We start from the raw sequence: 17,904 nt of genomic DNA on the forward strand, positions 1-17,904 counted from the left end.
ATTGAGCGTGGCGTTTTCTAGGAAAAAATCGAATTTCTTCAGACCCAAAACATTGATTTCACTGTGAGGATCAGGTTCCCCTTTTTTTTGCCTCGACTCTCTCGTGGGCTGCAGTGATCCGTCGCGGGGGTTGGTTTTCTCTTCAAATTCATATTTCCAGCTTGAGTGGGCAGTCTGCAGTGTAACTAGTGGGAGCCCGAGGCCAACTCGACTCCCGAAGAACGACATCCGGCTTGGCGAGTCAGCACCGATCGTCGCTCCTTTCCGGCCGTGGAACTCCCGCCCTCCGGAGCGCGACGGGCCACGGACCTCGGCGCCGTGTACTCTCACCTCAGCAGCAACACAGCCCAAGTCTTGTCCAACTCATCCGAGATTTCGCTGCGATGCTTCATCATCCTGTCCCTCTTCTTCTTCTCTCCCTCCACTTTTTTTTAAAGGTCTCGCGGGAGAAAAAATAGTTGAAAGTAAAAAGGGCGAGCCAAGAATATGCCTAAAAGACACGCCCGGCGCTCTCTGATTGGCCCTTGCTTGTGAATGAACATTTCGCTCCCGTAGGGTTTCTGCCGTCAGTTGGCAATTGCAGCTGAACTCTTTTCCCGTCCCCCCCAGTTTCGCCCGGCCTTTTTGTCGCCTCTTCTTGGCAGGAAAAGGATATTCTGGGCACCAGCACATAGAATCGAAACGGAGTTCCCCCAAGTTTGCTATTCAGTCTCAATTGAGCGAAACCGAAAGTGTATTGGCGTGACGGTCTTTATTCCCCTTGACTCCTCCCATCTCCATCTTGTTTTCTCGGACCTCCTCCGACCTCGCCTGCCATGCTTACGTAGCATGGCCCACGAGGCGCACGCAGAGCTCTCTACACTCTCCCGTCTCGTCACTGCAAGCTCGCCGTCTAGAACGGAAGTTCCCTCCACCACTCCACACAATGTTCCGAACGCGAGGGCGCCGTCGCCCGTCTTGTCACGTCCGTCTGCTTGTTTTGCCCAGGCCTCACTCACCCTAGTCTCGTTGCGGCTCATACTCTCTTGGCTCCGCTTCAAACTACCTCTCTATTGGCACTTTTTACATTTGCACAGTGATAGGCTTCGTGATCCTCTCATGTAACGGCGTGATCCCTGTGGATCGAACCACGGCTAGACGGGTAGCTTGTTAGCTTGCCATTCTCCTTCCTTTGCCGTTGACCGGGAAGTGGTAGTCGGAGCAGTCTGTATGCAATGGCTTGGTCCGCGATCGTCCGCCGAGCACGACGTATGCCCTCGTCTCTGCCTTGGCCCGTTCTTCGGTAGTGGTATATAGGAGAGCACCTGAACCCCTTTCGACGGGAGGGAGATGCTGGATAGCATAGATCATAATCAGCTTCGCCTTTGTTTCTACTTTTGCATCCTTGTAATACTCGGGCCCACGACGATCGCTTTCCGAGGTTCACGACCCGCGCCCGTTGTTGTTGCCTTGTTTCCATCATGCTTTGCCCAGCCGCCATCCTCGCAGCGGTCCTCCCGCTTCTCCTCGCGCCTAGCGGTGCTCACGCACTGGTGATATCCAGGGCAACGAACGACACCCAGCAAGCAATCGACTCCGGCAATGTCCTCGTCAACCTCAATAAGGAGGCGTATAACAACGTCCTCGCACGCCTAGCAAACAGCACGTCTTCTGGACGAAACGCCAGCACACAATGCACCAAGGATAACATCAAAATCCGTCGCGAATGGTGGGTCATCTCTTTACTTGGCATTATTCCCCCGTGCCCCCTCTCCGGGTATCATACAGGAAGCCTGTCGATACTGACATCAGCTTGCGATGTGGTTAGGAGAAACATGCCGGGCGAGGAACGCGTCAGGTACAGCGACGCCGTTACATGCCTGCAGCAGAAGCCGAGCCTCTACGCCGACGTCCCCGGCGCCAAGTCCCTGTTTGACGATTTCGTGGCCCTGCACCAGAAGGCGACGAACTTTGTCCACTTGTCGGTACGTTGCCGCGCCGCGGCGTAGCGCTTCGTCTTACAATGCTCACCGTTATCCTAGGCAACTTTTTTCCTCTGGCACCGTTACTACATCTGGACGTACGAAAGGAAACTGGAAACGGAGTGCGGCTACAACGGTAACCTCCCTCCCACCCAAACGCCATCCATCGCCAGCCCGGTACCAACTTCTACGAAACTAACATTATCTTCAGGAACGTTCCCTTACTGGGAATGGGGCTTTGATGTTAATGACACTTCCTCAAGCCCCCTGTTCGATGGCTCCCCAACTTCAATGGGTGGCGACGGTGCCCCAGAACCGCACGAGGGCCTCGTCCTCGGAAACGGCCGAGCCAATGCCACCGTCGTGTTACCGCCTGGGACGGGCGGCGGCTGCGTCGAAAGGGGCCCCTTCTCCAACATGACGGTGCACCTCGGCCCGCAGGCCATGCCGCCCTACGGCAACGCCACGGCGAGGAACTCGGCCACGCCGACCGAAGATAACCCAAGGTGCCTGCGCCGCGACCTCAGCGCGTATCCGCTGCGGAGGTGGGCCAGCTTCCGCAACACGACGGAGCTCATCCGCAGCAGTGGGAACATTGAGATCTTTCAGGGTGTCGCCCAGGGAGATTCTCGCTATGTCGGGCCTGGGGAGTTGGGCGTGCACGGGGGAGGGCACTATGCGCTGGGCGGCGACCCTTCAAGCGACGTCTTCATAAGCCCTGGAGACCCCGTGTTCTACTTGCACCACACGCAGATGGATCGAGTGTACTGGATCTGGCAGAATCTAGACTGGCAGAGCCGCCAGGTGAGTGCCATTCCTTCATTACATTCTCGTGTTTCCTCCCCTCGGTGTAACCGGGTCGATCGCCAAGATGCTGACCGTGCCGCCAGGAAATCTTTGGCACAAATACAATGCTGAACAAGCCGCCCACCCCGGAGGTAAGGCTTGACGATGTGATGAGCGTGGGACCTTTAGGCACCGAGGTTTCCCTTAGGCAGGTAATGGACACAGTGGATGGGCCACTTTGCTATCTATACGAAGTGGACTGAAGAGCTCGACTTGGGGCGAGAGGACTTGAGGAGTATGAGGCAGGCGTTATGCGAGGCAGGCGTTATGCCAGGCAGTGGCAGTCAGGTGTCGTCTCGTAATGACGATGAGTTTGCGACATAAACATGAAAGTTGTATCTGCCCAACCGTTTACTGCAGAAAAATAGCTCCTGTGACAGTGAGAATACTGCGAGACAACACTAGCCACCTCTGGCACTGCATAGCTCGGTCGCGAACCTGTATGAGAAGATGGGATGAGTAGAAAGGCTGTTGCCATGGTGAACCCGAACAAGAAATACACTCCGCGTCAGATCTCATCTGATATCGAGCCTCAGGTGAGGCGAGTGGTTTGACGCAGTAGGGCGAGAATCTCGGAGACTCCTCCAACGGGATGGTCCGCATTACTATTCGCCCCACGCTGGGTGTACCGGTACAGTGGTACGTGAAGTTGCCATGCTCTTCGGACATTTACAGAACTTGAAAATCACGTTCATCTCCGTTGCGGAGGTGGTTCTCCGAGAGCCTTATCTCGCAAGGGACAGCCTGGTTCCCCCAACAGCCGGGCATGCCGGCCGCCTGGCCATGACGTTTTTGCCGTCATGGACAACCACACGGAGGTGCCATATGGCGGCCTGTTTCCGAGTTGCGCCACCCCTTCACTTCCGGTTCGTCACCTCAAAGAACGTCCGCGACGAGCCGGAGTCCTAACAGATGTGTCGGGGAGAGGCTGGAACCTAGTCCTCTGCAAGGTGGCTTCATGCTTCATGCTCCGGCCCATTTCAGCTTAGCTGTTCTGCAATGCCAGTCTCCTTCGTTTGGGGTGACGGTGTACAGGTAATGAAAGCTGTCACGATGAACGGTCAGACGGGCTTTTGCTCGGCAGAGGCAGCCATCATCCACGTTGATAATCAGCGGGGCAGAACCCGAGCCAACCGTCGCATATCGCGGTCGTCCGACTTACATCTTCCCAAACTGGCCTGGCACTCAATTCCGAAGTGCCTGCCAAAGACAGAAGCATTCAGACTCTCGTCCGCCATTGCTTTGCTGGCGACGGCACCATCACTCCATGCCTCGACCTTGTTCATCATAACCGGGGCCTTCAGCAGCGTGGACTGTTGCCCCTACGCAGTAGCTGATTCGCAGTTCCGGCTCGCGTGACTGATACCTCGTTTCCTCTTTCCGTTGTAAAAAGAAAGAAGAGACAACAAAAAAAGAGGGCGAACGGACTCTGGGCTCTCGGGCCTCTCGACTCCGTCCCAACGTCCGCTTCTGTAACAAGGCAGCATGAAGTTCTCAAATGCAAGCATGCACTGACGTTAGTGGATCTGGCATCTGCAGCGGCGCCTTCCAGTGTCGGGATGACCAGCAGCACGACCTGCATGTCTTTGATGCAGAACACCAACAGACTTGCGCCGTTCTGTCGTTGACGTGCATCCGTACTTAACGGCATGTACCGACGACGCCTGTACTCCGTCGTTGGGCTGTGTCTTCATGTAAACCGATGCCTGCAAGGGGAACAAGTGTGGGCTGTCCGCAAGAAGCCGGGCATGGCTACGTATCAGCTATGACTGCTATGCGAGGAGTACCTGACAGGGCGCGACGAGGATGTGGTGCCCATATGTTCAGAGCAGCGTTCGAGAAGCATGTGTATGTGATGGTTACCTTATTGAATCATCCTCGTTTATGCCCTACTAGTCTGTTAAATAGCAAACCAGTCAATTCCCGGAATAAGGTCTCGGCATGCGAACCAATTATTGAGAATGAGGTGTAGTTTGTTAAGAGAAGGGCGATATACATCAAACCCCAAGAAAAGTTTCAATGCCTTGGGTCGGGTCTTTGACCTTCCGCGCTCTGGACGCCTCCCAGGGATGTTCGCAGGAGAAGACAGAGGGCAGGAAGAACGAGGCTACGGTCAGAACATCGTTATTGCATGGCATGAGGCGTCTTGAAGAAGCCATGTTGCGCGGCTACCCAAAGTCAGTGGGGGACTTGGTCCAGGCTCGGGTAAAGTACCGTAGGCATGACGGGTACCTTCCCGGGGGCGAGTCTCCCAGGCTTACCGCTTACCTTTGGTACCTAAACTGTGCCGCGCCCCCCTCCCCTCATGCCGATGACGCACCCCCCACCTCACCGATACAGCACAGCTCAGCTCGCCGGTCCCGCACGACAATGCGGGGTTCGCTGCAGCATGAGCGAAAAGACCACCGTCAAGCACCCACACCCATGGCATTACACACACAAACTGCGATAGCTACAGGTACCATACCGGATAGCTTTTCCACCTTTGGCATGTTACACGCCCCCGATACGCTGGGAGCCCGAGGTAAAGGTACCTTGCCAGGACGAACCTTTCTGGAGGGGTTGCTGGTATCCCTGCTGGGCGTTTGGCGGTCCATGGTGGGGTAAAATTGGCATCATCACGACTAGGAACAATGGTCAATGGCAGGACGAGATTGAGGAAAAAAAAGAGACCATACAAAGGCCAAGGCCGTCTGCCCTCCACTTCTCCGATCTGATCTCGAATGGACTTAACTCGGTGTTTTATTTATTAGACTCCTCTGATGCCACCCTCTTGATGCCAGCCCCTCGTCCTCTTGACCTCTCCTCTACTTCCAGCCGTAGAATAATTTCCATCCTCCTCCACCATCCCTTCTATTGTTCTTGACTTGCTCTGCAGAAGCATTATACCCCAATTGACTATTGAAATCGATACCCTACCAAAAGCCAGCAATCATGTCCGGATTCCAGACCAAAGCAACCATCACCTCCTTCGGGGGCAGGCTGCTCAAGCTCTCCCACAAGTCCACCACCACGGGTACCGACATGGCCGTCAACCTCTACCTCCCGCCCCAGTCCAACACCCACGCGGTCCCGGTCCTCTTCTACCTCTCTGGTCTGACCTGCACCCCGGACAACTGCACCGAGAAGGGCTTCTTCCAGTCGCAGGCCTCGGCCCGCGGCGTCGCCATCGTCTACCCGGACACCTCTCCGCGCGGCCTCGACCTCCCCGGCGAGCGCGACAACTGGGACTTTGGCGAGGCCGCCTCCTTCTACGTCGACGCAACCCGCGAGCCCTTCCGTGAGAACTACCGCATGGAGACCTACATCACCAAGGAGCTCCCCGAGCTTCTCTTCCGCGAGTTCGCCGGCAAGCTCGACCGCTCCCGCGTCTCCATCACCGGCCACTCCATGGGCGGCCACGGCGCCCTTTCGCTCTACCTGCGCCACCCGGGAATGTACCGCAGCGTTAGCGCCTTCGCGCCCATCGCCAACCCTTCCAAGTGCCCCTGGGGCGAGAAGGCCTTCACCGGGTACCTCGGCGACGACCGCGCCGAGTGGGCCAAGCACGACTCGACCGAGCTGGTCAAGAACTGGAACTACGGGCCCCTGAACGCCCTCGTTGACGTGGTACGTTGAGCCCCTGCTTGCCCAGGTCCGGGTTCGAAGACTGACAACATGACAGGGTCTTGGCGACAACTTCTACATTCAGAAGCAGTTGCTGCCTGAGAACTTTGAGAAGGCCGTCAAGGAGAAGGGCCTCGAGGGCCTGAACCTGAGATACCACTACGTAAGTTGCGCCGGATGAGTGACGGTGGCGGGGGTGGAATGGTCATGAAATGCTAACGCCGTCAACAGGGCTATGACCACTCGTATTTCTTCATGGCCTCCTTCGCCAAGGATCACGTAGACCACGCTGCCAACCACCTGGGTCTCAGTAACGCTGGTTCCGCGTGACTCAAAGGTCGGAGCAACAGACTGTAAACAAAGCAAATGATAATGTCCAGGTTGTTGTGGGAGGCAGTAGTTGTTGAGGATCAAGTCGCGATGGATACCACAAAGCTGTGAACAAACATATGTGCACGTAGTCGACAGTTGGTTTAGTAGTTTGCTGCTGAGATTCTTGAAATTGAGAACAATAGCTGACGTTCATCCACCCATTCCATCATAACCTTCGTGAGGACCAAATTCAACCTGCCTTTCGCGCGTGTCACGTTGCGCATGGCATGAGTCTTCCAGCAAAAACGCCAGTGCCGGAAAAAGAGCGCCCGCCATGATGGAGTATATCTAGAAGCATATAACTGAAGAAGCCGGAAACAGCGCCTAGCTGACCTGTCTCTCCACCTCCGGACTCAAGCCCTCCTTTTCGAGCTTCGCCCGCATCTCCGCGTCCATCTCCTTACGTATGCGGTTGTAGGCCAGTCTCTCGAACCGGCTGAGTGCCTTCCACCAGTGCTGCCCGGCCTCGTGCTCGCCAATGCGTTCCAACAAGTCGGCTGTCTTGAGGCGCACTTCGCGGTCCTTGTGGAAGAGGCCGAGGGCGACGTAGAATAAGCCGGCATGCGACTCCGGCGCCACGCTCAGGAGGAGGCAAATCTCGTCGTAAGAGTGGACGTATTTCGAAAATGCTACATAAATTTCCTTGCTTTGCATCGGATTTAGCCGCTGCGTCCGTAGCCGGTCATGCATATGGTGCAAGTCAAGGCCTTTAAGCGGCCTTACTGTAAACATTTGTGCGAGATCCTGAGACAGTCAGTTTGAGGTGCTCGGTGCAAGGGATTGGTTTCGCAAACTCACCTGAATGAAGCTGTAGTAGCTCCTTGTGTTTCTCCATCCTTCAATCCTCGTCACATTACCCGCAAGCTCCTTGTGTTTTGCCTGCTCATTAGGCCACACGTAGCCGTGCCCGTTGATCCCGACGGCTCCCATCTCAAGCTCGTCGCCTCCGATATAGAGAGCGCTCGCGCCGTATACGCTCTCTTCGAAGGCCGCCGAGATTCGGGTAAACTTAATCACCCAGTCGCGCCACTTGGCGCGTATTACTCTCTCGCCATGCCTGGCCGCAATGCTCCTGAGAATGTCCTGCATGAACGCGACGTCTCCCGTAAGGTCGCTCTCTGCTGCGACCTTGGACGTACCCCCAACGAGTCCGGCGTAGGAAGGGTTCTGTTGTTGGAAGTATACCATTCCTTCTGTCACAGGCGAAGGCTCGATCTTGCTACTGATCTTGACTCTTCCTGTAGGCAAATCGCACAAAACGTCCCACCATTCAGGGTGCAGTTCAAACGTCGGATTTGTGACACCAGCAATGAAGCCAGGCACGTTGAGGAGATCATCAATCTTTGTCAAATCAGTGTAGGGGAATGCATGCCGCGTGAACCCCCTGAGTGTACCGCCGGATGCCAAGGCGCAGGCTGCCAAGACCGCCTCCGCGACCTCACCCGATGGCATATTGTGCCCCAAAAATATCACTCTCTTTTGCGTTAGTAGCGCGTTGATCAACACAATGATCGGGTGCGTATTGGGGCCGTTTGTCGTCAGCTGCGGATGCAAGGGGAACGGTGGCGGCGCCTTGCCCTGCGGCTCGGAGAACTTCTGGATCAGCTTGATCAAAGAAAAGTCGCCAACGGTCTCAGGCATGACAGCGACAGGTACTTTGATGGGAATCGGGATGCCCTTGTACATGACTTTGCTTTCAAACTCGTGTGTGTCTCGCGGGACTGAGTATTGTGAACCGCCCTCGACATGTGCCTTTGTCCCTGCTCTCGAGACGCCTGGCAGCTTCGGCAAATCCCGACTTCCATCAAAGGTTGGGTCGGAAATACGCTCGCCGCGGTCCTCAGCTATCCGCATCTGAATCATTTGTTCAAACTTCTCCACAAACAGATCCTTGTTGTCGCTGGCTTGGAGCAAGTGCCTCTCTAGCAAGCTGAGCTTTGGCATGAGAGACAGGTCCATAGCATTGACGGCGTCATACAACATGGCCAACGTCTCGGGAACTGGCGCCTTGAAATACTCGTCTAGGGCCAGCAGGAGAAGGGGCTGAAGTGGGTTAGTCACATGGGCGAGCGAACAATGGCAAGAGGCGCATGCTCACCTTGTAAATGTGCAGAAATGGGTGCCTGGTACAGATTGCCATCGCCTTGACGACTGCACCTCTCTTTACCGTCTTGTCTTGTTTGGTGTTGACCAGATTTAGCACATAAATCAGAGGCGGCCCTTCTCCCCCTTCAGGTTCGTCGTCCGTCGAATCATCGTCTTCCCAATCGTCCAAGTCTTCCTGATCCTCGTCTTCCTCGTCCAGGTCCTCGCCCTCGTTTTCTTCGTCGATAATCCCAGCAGCTCGGTTGCGCTGCCTTCTCCTTCTCTTTTTCCTGGCCTCCTTTGCCTTGCGTTCCTCGTCCTCTTCTTCCTGGCTCGTGTCTTTGTGCAAGAAGAAAATCGTCCAATCCTGGTTTCGTACATGGGCCTGATCGGGTAACATGAGCTCTGCTAGCATGTGTTCGTCGCCGGTAATGGAGACAGGATACTGGTGCTCCATGACCGGACCGCGGTCGATATCAAAAGAGGCGACCAGAATGTACTCGACATGATTCTCGGTAGATCCCCGCGGGTACTGAGAGCGCAACTTGCGAGGAGGGTGCGCATCGGGATTGTAGCGCCTCGGGGCGGACAACGATGAGTGCTGTGACGACACACCGGTGGATGGCGTCTTGGACTTGGAGCTCGGGTTCGAGGACCGGTCCGTCTCGACGATGGGCGGCTGAGGGGATCGCGCGGGGCGAGAGGTGTTGGACATTGACGACGGGGATCTTGAAGCTGGGAAACTGGAAAGCGAAGTCCGACGACTGGGCCAGGGGCCGTTGGCTGCTGCGGGAGGATACTGCGTGTTGGAATAATTGCGCGTGAGAAACGGCAGCGCAGTTTGGGTTGAAGCCATGCCGAATATGAAGTATATAATTGCGGAGTCGTTCAAATCGGCAGTTGGGGAACCGAGACGTTGCACAAGGTGTCGGTAACCAGAGCCATCCAAGTGCAGTCGAGAGGTCCGTTCGGGAGGGTGCAGCAAGTAGAGTTGTCTCCGATCGAGAGCTGCGACGGTCGAAGGGCTTGTTGATGCTCGAAAGGAATATTAACGGCTCGTGGCCAGGGTCACTCAATGGCGAGAGTGCAACATGAACGGGGCGAGCGAAAAGACGGACTTTGCCCTTGACTATCGTCGGGAATCGTGTAGGTGGTCGGTGGTCAGGCAGTCCTTGGAGCCAAGTACGAGTCGTGGGACCAGGATGCAAGATGCGAGGTAGAGATGGCGACGGCAAGTAGGTGGTGGTAGGAGGGGACTCAGGGATGGGACGCACGGTACAGTACGTACCGCAGTAGTTGTAGGCAAGACAGGCCAGGAACGGTATTTGCAGGTATGGTATGCGCAGGTATCCGTATTCAGTCCAGGGTAGTAGCGCGTGGAGGCGTTCTCAGACGACAGCCGAATGCGCTCTTCGAAACGTCAGATGCAGGCGGTGACTGACAGAAACCAGACTTTGCCAGCGAGCGGAAACAGGATCACCCTCGGGTCTTGGAAGCGGCAGAGAAGGGATATCCTGCCTGGTTGGCAAGCGTCAATGCGTGGGAAAGAAAATCGCCGAGACGTGATCTGCTGCGTCGTTTGGCCTGGCCGTCCCTCCCTCCTCCCAGTGTCCAGAGTGGTGTACTACGCAGGTCCCCCAAACCATACCGAACTCCTGACAGGGGGATGGTCTAAGATGCGGTGCATGTTTTCCCAATTTTCTAAAATTGTGCAATCCAATACGATCCGACCCCCCCACCAAATCGATTAACGCTCAAAGGCGCCTGGAGCAAGGTACGCCTGCTCGGGCCAAACAGGGCGTCCGATTGAGATGGAAGGAGGTCTACCCCTGGATGGGTTGATGCGACCTGGATCTCTGGTTGGTGCTCACTGTCTACGGGCGACCCTTCACGTGTCGCTCGGGGCCAGTGAAAAGTGACGAGGAAAGTAGCTGGTGGTTACGGATAGATTCAGACTCAGAGCTCTTCAGCGCGTACCTCGGGAGAGCAAGGGCCGCTCACTGGTGGGCAATGGACCACCGCACAGACGGGGCAGTCGTCTGTCAGTCAAGGGAGCGGACAAAGAAAGCAGACATCTAGATAGCTGGGCTGGCAGTAGACAATTAGTAACTTAGCATCCGCGTGCAGTGGGCAGTATGTGTCTGCGAAATGCGTCGACGAATGCGTCCAAGTAATGCTGATCACTGATTCCTCTCAAGCCCTCCCCCCTCCTTTTCCGGCCTGGTTTTTCTCGGCGGCCCCCAGGGACCCCCCTTTGACCCCCTCCTGCCTTCTCCTTTCCACGTTTCCTCCCCCCGCCTTCCTTGTCATCCTCCCTGCGTTCCCCCTTTGAGAAAGATGGCCCATGTTCAACCTAAAATTCGCTTAGCGCCTAGGGTCCTCACATGAAACCCTTGTGGCTGAGAGAACAGCTTTGGCCTCTGGCGCCACGTAAGCCACACCTCACATTGCACAAGCCACGGCTACCTTGCCCCACTTTCCGAGCTGGTTGCATGCACGGGCGGGATGGGCATGGGATGCAAGGCTACGGTTGTCACGGCGAAGCCGCCTCTGTTTACATTCAGCCCCAAGCCGGCCATGGCCTTGTCTCTGCATCAGACATTTTCCCGATTGACTGCACCGCCGTTGTGAATTCGATCCAGGAATCATCGTCAGCAATGTCTATCTGACACAAATGCGCAACTCCCAATCTTGAATTTGCTTTTTCCCTGCATCATTGCCCCTATCCCGCATTTTGGCTGTTGTCTCTTGGCCTCCCCATATTTCGCATTGTTTACTTCGGTGCCAAGTGGGCGCGCATCATCACAGACCAGACCCAAAGCAAGGCATTCCGTACTTCCCACCCACAACGTTCCCGCCCCAAATTCCTTCGATATGGTAGGCTAGGGCCCATCTTGCGCGCGCGGATCAAATTTCTTGGAGAAGCGCATAAATTTTGACCTTGCGAACCCACAGGCAATGCCCGCTGGCTACAAACCTTCCCCACTCGGGCCTCATGGCTCCCCTCGCAGCTCTCCGTTCAGACGAGCAGAGTCTCCAGTATCACCATCAGCAGTCCGACAACTCTCGACGCAAGTCACCCCTTTCGGATCGCCGACTAAAGCATCCTACGCGACCAATAACGGACGATTCGGAAACCCTACCACGCCGACAGGGACGGCTGAAAGCCGGACACCAAAAGTACGAACTCCCACTGCCGAAAACAACGATATCATCATGGCATCACCACAGCCTCTCCGGCCCGGTCTGAAGAAGGCGATAAGCCATGGAAATGCGCTTTCGCAACTGCAGCCTGCCCAAGTAAGACAGCTTCGGGAGGGTTTCGAGATCCTAGATCGCGACAGCGACGGCGTCATCAACAGAGAAGACGTGACGGACATGCTGAACCAGCTGGGTAAGAACAACAGTTTGCGCAAACCATTGGGCGTGACTCTTCTAACGCCCCCCTAGGCTTGCCATCCAACGCATCCGACGTGTCGCAGTTCTTCCCTCCGTCGACGCCCCAAACGATGACGATGGCTACCTTCCTCAACTCCCTGGCCACAATGATGGCTTCATTGTCGCCGCAATCCGAGCTGTTATCTGCATTTTCCGCATTCGATGATGACGACAGTGGGCAAATTGACCTCGCTGAGCTGCGGGACGCACTGCTGCACACGGCGCCGGAGCCCGGCGAGCGGCCACTGACGGAGGCGGAGGTCGAAAAGGTGATTGAAGGTTTCACGGGCAGGAGGGCGTTCAACCGCAACATGCAGGGCGGGCTGGGCAATCGTCGCGAGGTGTTCAAGTATCAGGATTTCGTCAACTCCATCATGGGATCCAACACGGCGTCCGAGGCAGTCTCTGCCGAAGGATCAGAGGATTGATGCTGAATTGAGCAAGGCTTCCGGCGCAAAGGAAATTGGGTGTGACGACATCGGCGGTCGGCATGTGGAGACGAGTGCCGCGGGGGTCGAGCACAATAACTGGAAACGAAGATTGACGAACGAAATCGGACATGACTGTACTTTTATTTCATATCAAGGACATTAGATCACGACGGCATCAGGTATAATTTCAGCGTGGTGTTTGCAGTATATCGCCCTAAGAATCCGTTTGGCGCCGCAGGCATCTACTGTGACGATGAAGTCGAGGGACAAGCGACAAGCAGACCCGGGAGACCAAGATCGGGTGGGCGTGTCCTTTCGAGGCCGATCCCGTCGAGGCCTATTATCTTGGAACAGGCACGATGCATGCATATGTGTGTAATGCGAAAGGCTGGGAGGCAAGCCATCGATGGCGGTGCATGCATGTTTTCTACAATTAGCTCCGACTCGCATACAGACGACGTCGAGGCCCCGCCTAATCCTTGGCCCCGTGTGGACTTCAACGGTAATCTGGAAGGTAGAAACTGTGAATGGGCAAGGCGACAGCACGGTGATGCCATCAGTTTGGATTGCGGGAGGCTGGGACTGCAAACCAAGTCCTCTGCAGCCTGCACCCGCAGTGCAGCGCATTCAAGGGGGGGCGGGCGGGCGGCAGTGACTGGGACATGGGGTGTCCCCTAACCTAGGCATCCAGGGGACCTTTGACACGGCGCAGGCAGTGGTCGGGTGGCATCAGCGACAGCAACTTCGGGCGGTTCGGCGCCCCAAGGGTGACAGCGGGCAACGGACGAGAGTGATTCGCTGCCAGCCCAGGGTCCAGGACAGGGCCCCACCGAACCTTCTCGAACCGGCCCGCTGGGTTGCAGAGAGCAGGATGGGAAACAGCCGTTTGTTGCAAACGCCTCGATATGGCGATTTAGCCTGTATCCGTGCCGGACGCAGAGAGAGTTGGATTTGGTGCTTTGTCTCCGTCAGTCGGAAAACAATTCCATGTACCCGCGAGTACAGGGCTTCCGAAGTGCCCGCCTCCTTCTCCGGCCTTTTTGATCTCGTCCACTATCACAGCTCTTAAACGAGACAGTCGGGTCCCCTGCAAACGCCTTGACGCCATCGTCTCTGGGGTCTGGAGCCGGAGACCCTCCTACGGAGGCTGAACAACTCAAGCTCCTCCTCTCTTGCGAACTAAAGTCTAGCCATCATCCCGGTCTATTTCTGGCCTGTGAAGCCCAGTCCGGCCCAGCTAGACGATTTGACATGACCCCGGCTGCCTGAGCCTGATACTTTGCGCCTGGTGCGCCATTGGCCGCCGAGGAGCCACGGGAGTGTAAAAAAAATACAGGTGGCTAGGAGACGACACCTGGACAACATCAACGACAACCAGTGGCAGTCGTCCGACGATCTCTTCATCCATCACTGTGCAGGTAAACAACTTGTGCCTTGAGCGTGCCCATTGGCCCCTCGGCGGCTGCTAGTAGTCATCGGGAGACGGGACTGGGCCGTTTGGACAAGCTTCCTGTGGGGATGGTGGCGGCGCTTGGTCCTGGTTACATTGGATGCAAACTTAGCACACGCAACTCTGCATGTATTAGGTACACCTTGTGCCGGCGATGACCTCCCAATGGGCACCCCCATGAGCCCTGCCCACGCCGTTGTGTACATGGCGATGTATTCTCTGTTTCCTCTGGGGTTTTGGGCCAGCAACAAACAGCGCCCCCCCGCCAGCTCATGGGCATATCTATGGTCCGGCTGGCACATTTTCCACATCACGCACGCCCAGAACATGCCTATCCAGGGCCTCGTCCAGTCTCCGTCTCCCCCGTATCCATAGGCATACCCAGGGCCTGGTACATAGGTGGGAAAAGCAACAAGAAAAATTGTGCAAAGCTGATAAATCGATGAGAGTCCCCTGGGCGAGCAAGGCTCGCTTCGCTTGTTGTTAAGATTTTTGGTATTTCATCTCTGTTCCTGCCTTGGGCCGCCGATGAATGACAGCAAAAAAGCAACTTTTGTGCAAAATCACACCTGAAGCTTTCTGCTTGACTTGCTTGCTTGCCGTATTGCATCCACTGCTTGTCCCTCCCCCTCTCTCTTCCATCTGCCATACCTTACTTGTTGCTTTCTCTCTCTGCCTACCTACCTCATCAAGCACCCTGCCTCTTTCGCCGGCTGTATCTCCCCTCCAGTGTCCACTCCGACGGGCTGTGTGTCTTCTGGCCGAGCCTCTTCTCAGTGGCCTGGGCGTCCTTCCTCTTTTCCCTCCCCTTCCGCCCTCATCTTACGTTGCCTCTCGAGAGCCGCCAACCTCTCTACCCTTTCTCTCTTCCACTCTCCCACTCTCTCCTCTTCGTCTTTGTATTCTTGGAGCTCTTTGAGACCAACAGGATCCCATCTGCACTCTCTTCCGTACCGGCCGCACGCTCCCGCATTCCTCCCTCCGAGTCAAGCAAGGTACCGCTACCTACCTTCCGCCGGCCGCACACCCAAAAGCCCAGACAGAAAAAAAAGTCCAGTGCTTTTTGCCCGTTCCTTCACTAGGCCCGTTAATGCGCTTTGGGGAATCCGGCACAAGCATAACCTTGCATCGAGGTCTGCCGACCCTCCTTACCTAATTAACCAAAAAATAAGCCTGCGCATTCTTTGGTTCCCCTCAGAGGGTGCTTGCATTTATCAATGAAGCTCTTCGCAAAGAAATCGTCCAAGAAGCAAGGCCAGGACGACGACGACCAACAGGACTCCAGCTACTTCCCCCCTTCTGAGGCCTCTTCTCCGACCAAGTCGCCCACAAAGCCCCGGTCGCCCACCAAGTCGCCGACAAAGTCCCCCACCAAAAAATCCTCCCAGCCCGCATCCCCAGGCCCTCGCGAGACAAAGTCATCGCGCACATCCCGCACCTTCGGCCGCCACCCTACGGACCCGGGCTCACGCAGGAGCAGCAAAATCGACCTCGACTCCCACCCCCTCAATCTTCCGCCCGAAGAGCGTGCAAAGAGATTGTCCGCCCTATCAGCCATGAGTGGAAACGCCATGGATGTCGACCGTGAGTCGAGTGCGGCGCCCTCGTCGCCTGCTGCCGCAGCGCCTCCCCAACCCGCCGCGCAAACTTCTTTCTCCGTCCCCAAGCCGAATGGCATCAACACTAATGTCAACGGAAATGGCGATGCCCCGGCGCCCCCCCCTCACAAGTCCAACCCCTCCAGCCCAGTCCCCACCACTGAGGATGAGGCCGAGGCCTACAAGGCTGCGGGCAATAAGTTCTTCAAGGAGAAGGATTACAAGAATGCCATCCTCCAATACTCAAAGGGTATGTTGCCGATTGTGAACCCCGTGAGCCCGCAAGTACTAAGTCCGCTTCAGCTATTGAGTTGGTCCCCGATTCCGCTACCTATCTGAGCAACCGCGCTGCTGCTTACATGTCCAACACCCAATATGAGTACGCTCTCGATGACTGCACCCGCGCCGCCGACCTTGATCCAGAGAACCCCAAGATCCTCCTCCGATTGGCTCGTATTTACACTAGCTTGGGCCAGCCTCAGGAGGCCTTGGTTGTCTTCGGTCGCATCAACCCTCCCCCCTCGGCGAAGGACCAGGCTCCCGCCAAGGAGATGCTCAAGCACGTCAACGCGGCTCAGAGCGCCCTGCGAGATGGTACCGCAGGCTCCATGGTTCTCCATGCCCTCGACCAGGCCGAGCGTCAGCTGGGTTTCGGAGCCTCCAGACCTCGCAAGTGGCAACTTATGCGGGGTGGGGCGTACCTTAAGATGGGTACGGTCAACGCCCTCGGCGAGGCGCAGAACCTTGCCATGGCTCTGCTCAGAAGCAACAGCCAGGACCCTGAGGCCCTTGTGCTCCGCGGTCGTGCCCTGTACGCCCAGGGCGAAAACGAAAAGGCCATCAGCCACTTCCGCAAGGCCATCAGCTGTGACCCCGATATGAGGGATGCAGTTAAGTACCTTAGAATCGTTCAGAAGCTCGACCGGATGAAGGAAGAGGGCAACCAAGACTACAAGATGGGCCGGTGGCAGTCCGCCATCGAGAAGTACACCGCCGCCCTGGACGTCGACCCGGCCAACCGCGGTACCAACTCCAAGATCCTGCAAAACAGAGCCCTGTGCAAGATCAAGCTCAAGGAGTACGATGCGGCCATTGCCGACTGTGAACGCGCCATTAGCCTGGACTCGACATATGTCAAGGCTCGCAAGACCAAGGCCAACGCTTTCGGCCAGGCTGGCAAGTGGGAGGATGCCGTGCGTGAGTGGAAGTCGATCCAGGAGCTCGACCCCGAGGATCGCACTGTTCCCAAGGAGGTGCGCAAGGCCGAGCTTGAGCTCAAGAAGAGCCTGCGCAAGGACTACTACAAGATCCTTAATGTCGAGAAGGACGCGGACGACAACCAGATCAAGAAGGCCTACCGCAAGCTCGCCATCATTCACCACCCGGATAAGAACCCCAACGACGAGCAGGCCGCCGAGCGCTTCAAGGACATTGGAGAAGCCTACGAGACCTTGAGCGACTCTCAGTAAGTTGAATGCCATGTGGCCGGAGATGACTGTTTGCTGACCCCTTTATAGGAAGCGAGCTCGTTATGACAGCGGTGAGGATCTCATCGACCCGTCTGACATGTTCAGTGGCGGTGGAGGCATGGGCGGCATGGGCGGCATGGGTGGCATGCACGGTGGTATCGACCCCGAGATCCTCTTCAACATGATGGGTGGCGGTGGCGGCGGTGGATTCGGCGGCGGCGGCGGTTTCCCCGGTGGAGGCGGTGGCTTCCCCGGCGGAGGCGGCGCGCACTTTTCATTCGCCGATGGATCTGGTCGCCCTCGAGGAGGTGGCGGCCCCGGCGGCGCCGGCTTCGGTGGACGAGGCTTCAACTTCTCGACCTGACAATCCGAGTCGGAGGAAGAAGAAACAGAAACCTACGACGCGCCAACCGAGCCGGGGCGCAAGCCGGGCGGCTCATTCGCCCAAGGGTCGACGAAGAGCCACACGAAGCGGCGCCGAGAAAACGGCGACCGACTTGTGGACAAGATACGCCAGTATGGAGTCTGGGTCGTGGCCGCACTGGTCCTCGTCCCCGCACAACTCCTGATACTGGCGGCAGCAGCTGCGGGATTCGTGTACATTTGCATTATAGGGGCCCGGAAGCTGGGCGTACGGCTCCGCGGCGG

At 56.6% G+C, this 17,904-nt stretch overlaps 5 protein-coding genes across 5 annotated transcripts; 4 read left to right on the top strand and 1 right to left on the bottom strand.

Annotated features, from left to right (window-relative positions):
- Window positions 1-1,460: 1,460 nt before the first annotated feature.
- On the top strand, window positions 1,461-3,716 carry EsH8_IV_000819 (tyrosinase family protein; the record flags this gene model as incomplete). The annotated part of the gene is made up of 5 exons (XM_083265709.1): window positions 1,461-1,756; window positions 1,808-1,964; window positions 2,022-2,097; window positions 2,173-2,765; window positions 3,483-3,716. The coding sequence occupies 5 exons, from the start codon at window positions 1,461-1,463 to the stop codon at window positions 3,714-3,716; spliced, it is 1,356 nt and encodes a 451-aa protein (XP_083124604.1).
- Window positions 3,717-5,741: 2,025 nt separating this feature from the next.
- Window positions 5,742-6,743, top strand: EsH8_IV_000820 (S-formylglutathione hydrolase; the record flags this gene model as incomplete). Its single annotated transcript, XM_083265710.1, has 3 exons — window positions 5,742-6,416; window positions 6,472-6,576; window positions 6,645-6,743. The coding sequence occupies 3 exons, from the start codon at window positions 5,742-5,744 to the stop codon at window positions 6,741-6,743; spliced, it is 879 nt and encodes a 292-aa protein (XP_083124605.1).
- Window positions 6,744-7,109: 366 nt separating this feature from the next.
- On the bottom strand, window positions 7,110-9,726 carry EsH8_IV_000821 (docking domain of Afi1 for Arf3 in vesicle trafficking-domain-containing protein; the record flags this gene model as incomplete). Its single annotated transcript, XM_083265711.1, has 3 exons — window positions 7,110-7,529; window positions 7,584-8,828; window positions 8,884-9,726. The coding sequence occupies 3 exons, from the start codon at window positions 9,724-9,726 to the stop codon at window positions 7,110-7,112; spliced, it is 2,508 nt and encodes an 835-aa protein (XP_083124606.1).
- Window positions 9,727-11,744: 2,018 nt separating this feature from the next.
- On the top strand, window positions 11,745-12,736 carry EsH8_IV_000822 (uncharacterized protein; the record flags this gene model as incomplete). Its single annotated transcript, XM_083265712.1, has 3 exons — window positions 11,745-11,747; window positions 11,826-12,264; window positions 12,321-12,736. 3 exons carry the CDS (start codon window positions 11,745-11,747, stop codon window positions 12,734-12,736), a joined length of 858 nt encoding a protein of 285 aa, XP_083124607.1.
- A 2,670-nt stretch (window positions 12,737-15,406) lies between these two features.
- EsH8_IV_000823 (tetratricopeptide repeat protein) lies at window positions 15,407-17,620 on the top strand (the record flags this gene model as incomplete). The annotated part of the gene is made up of 3 exons (XM_083265713.1): window positions 15,407-16,037; window positions 16,091-17,252; window positions 17,305-17,620. 3 exons carry the CDS (start codon window positions 15,407-15,409, stop codon window positions 17,618-17,620), a joined length of 2,109 nt encoding a protein of 702 aa, XP_083124608.1.
- Window positions 17,621-17,904: the final 284 nt, after the last annotated feature.

The sequence above is a fragment of the Colletotrichum jinshuiense genome, chromosome 4 (assembly GCF_051148585.1).
Source record: "Colletotrichum jinshuiense chromosome 4, complete sequence".
NCBI classification, from domain to species: Eukaryota; Fungi; Ascomycota; class Sordariomycetes; order Glomerellales; family Glomerellaceae; genus Colletotrichum; species Colletotrichum jinshuiense.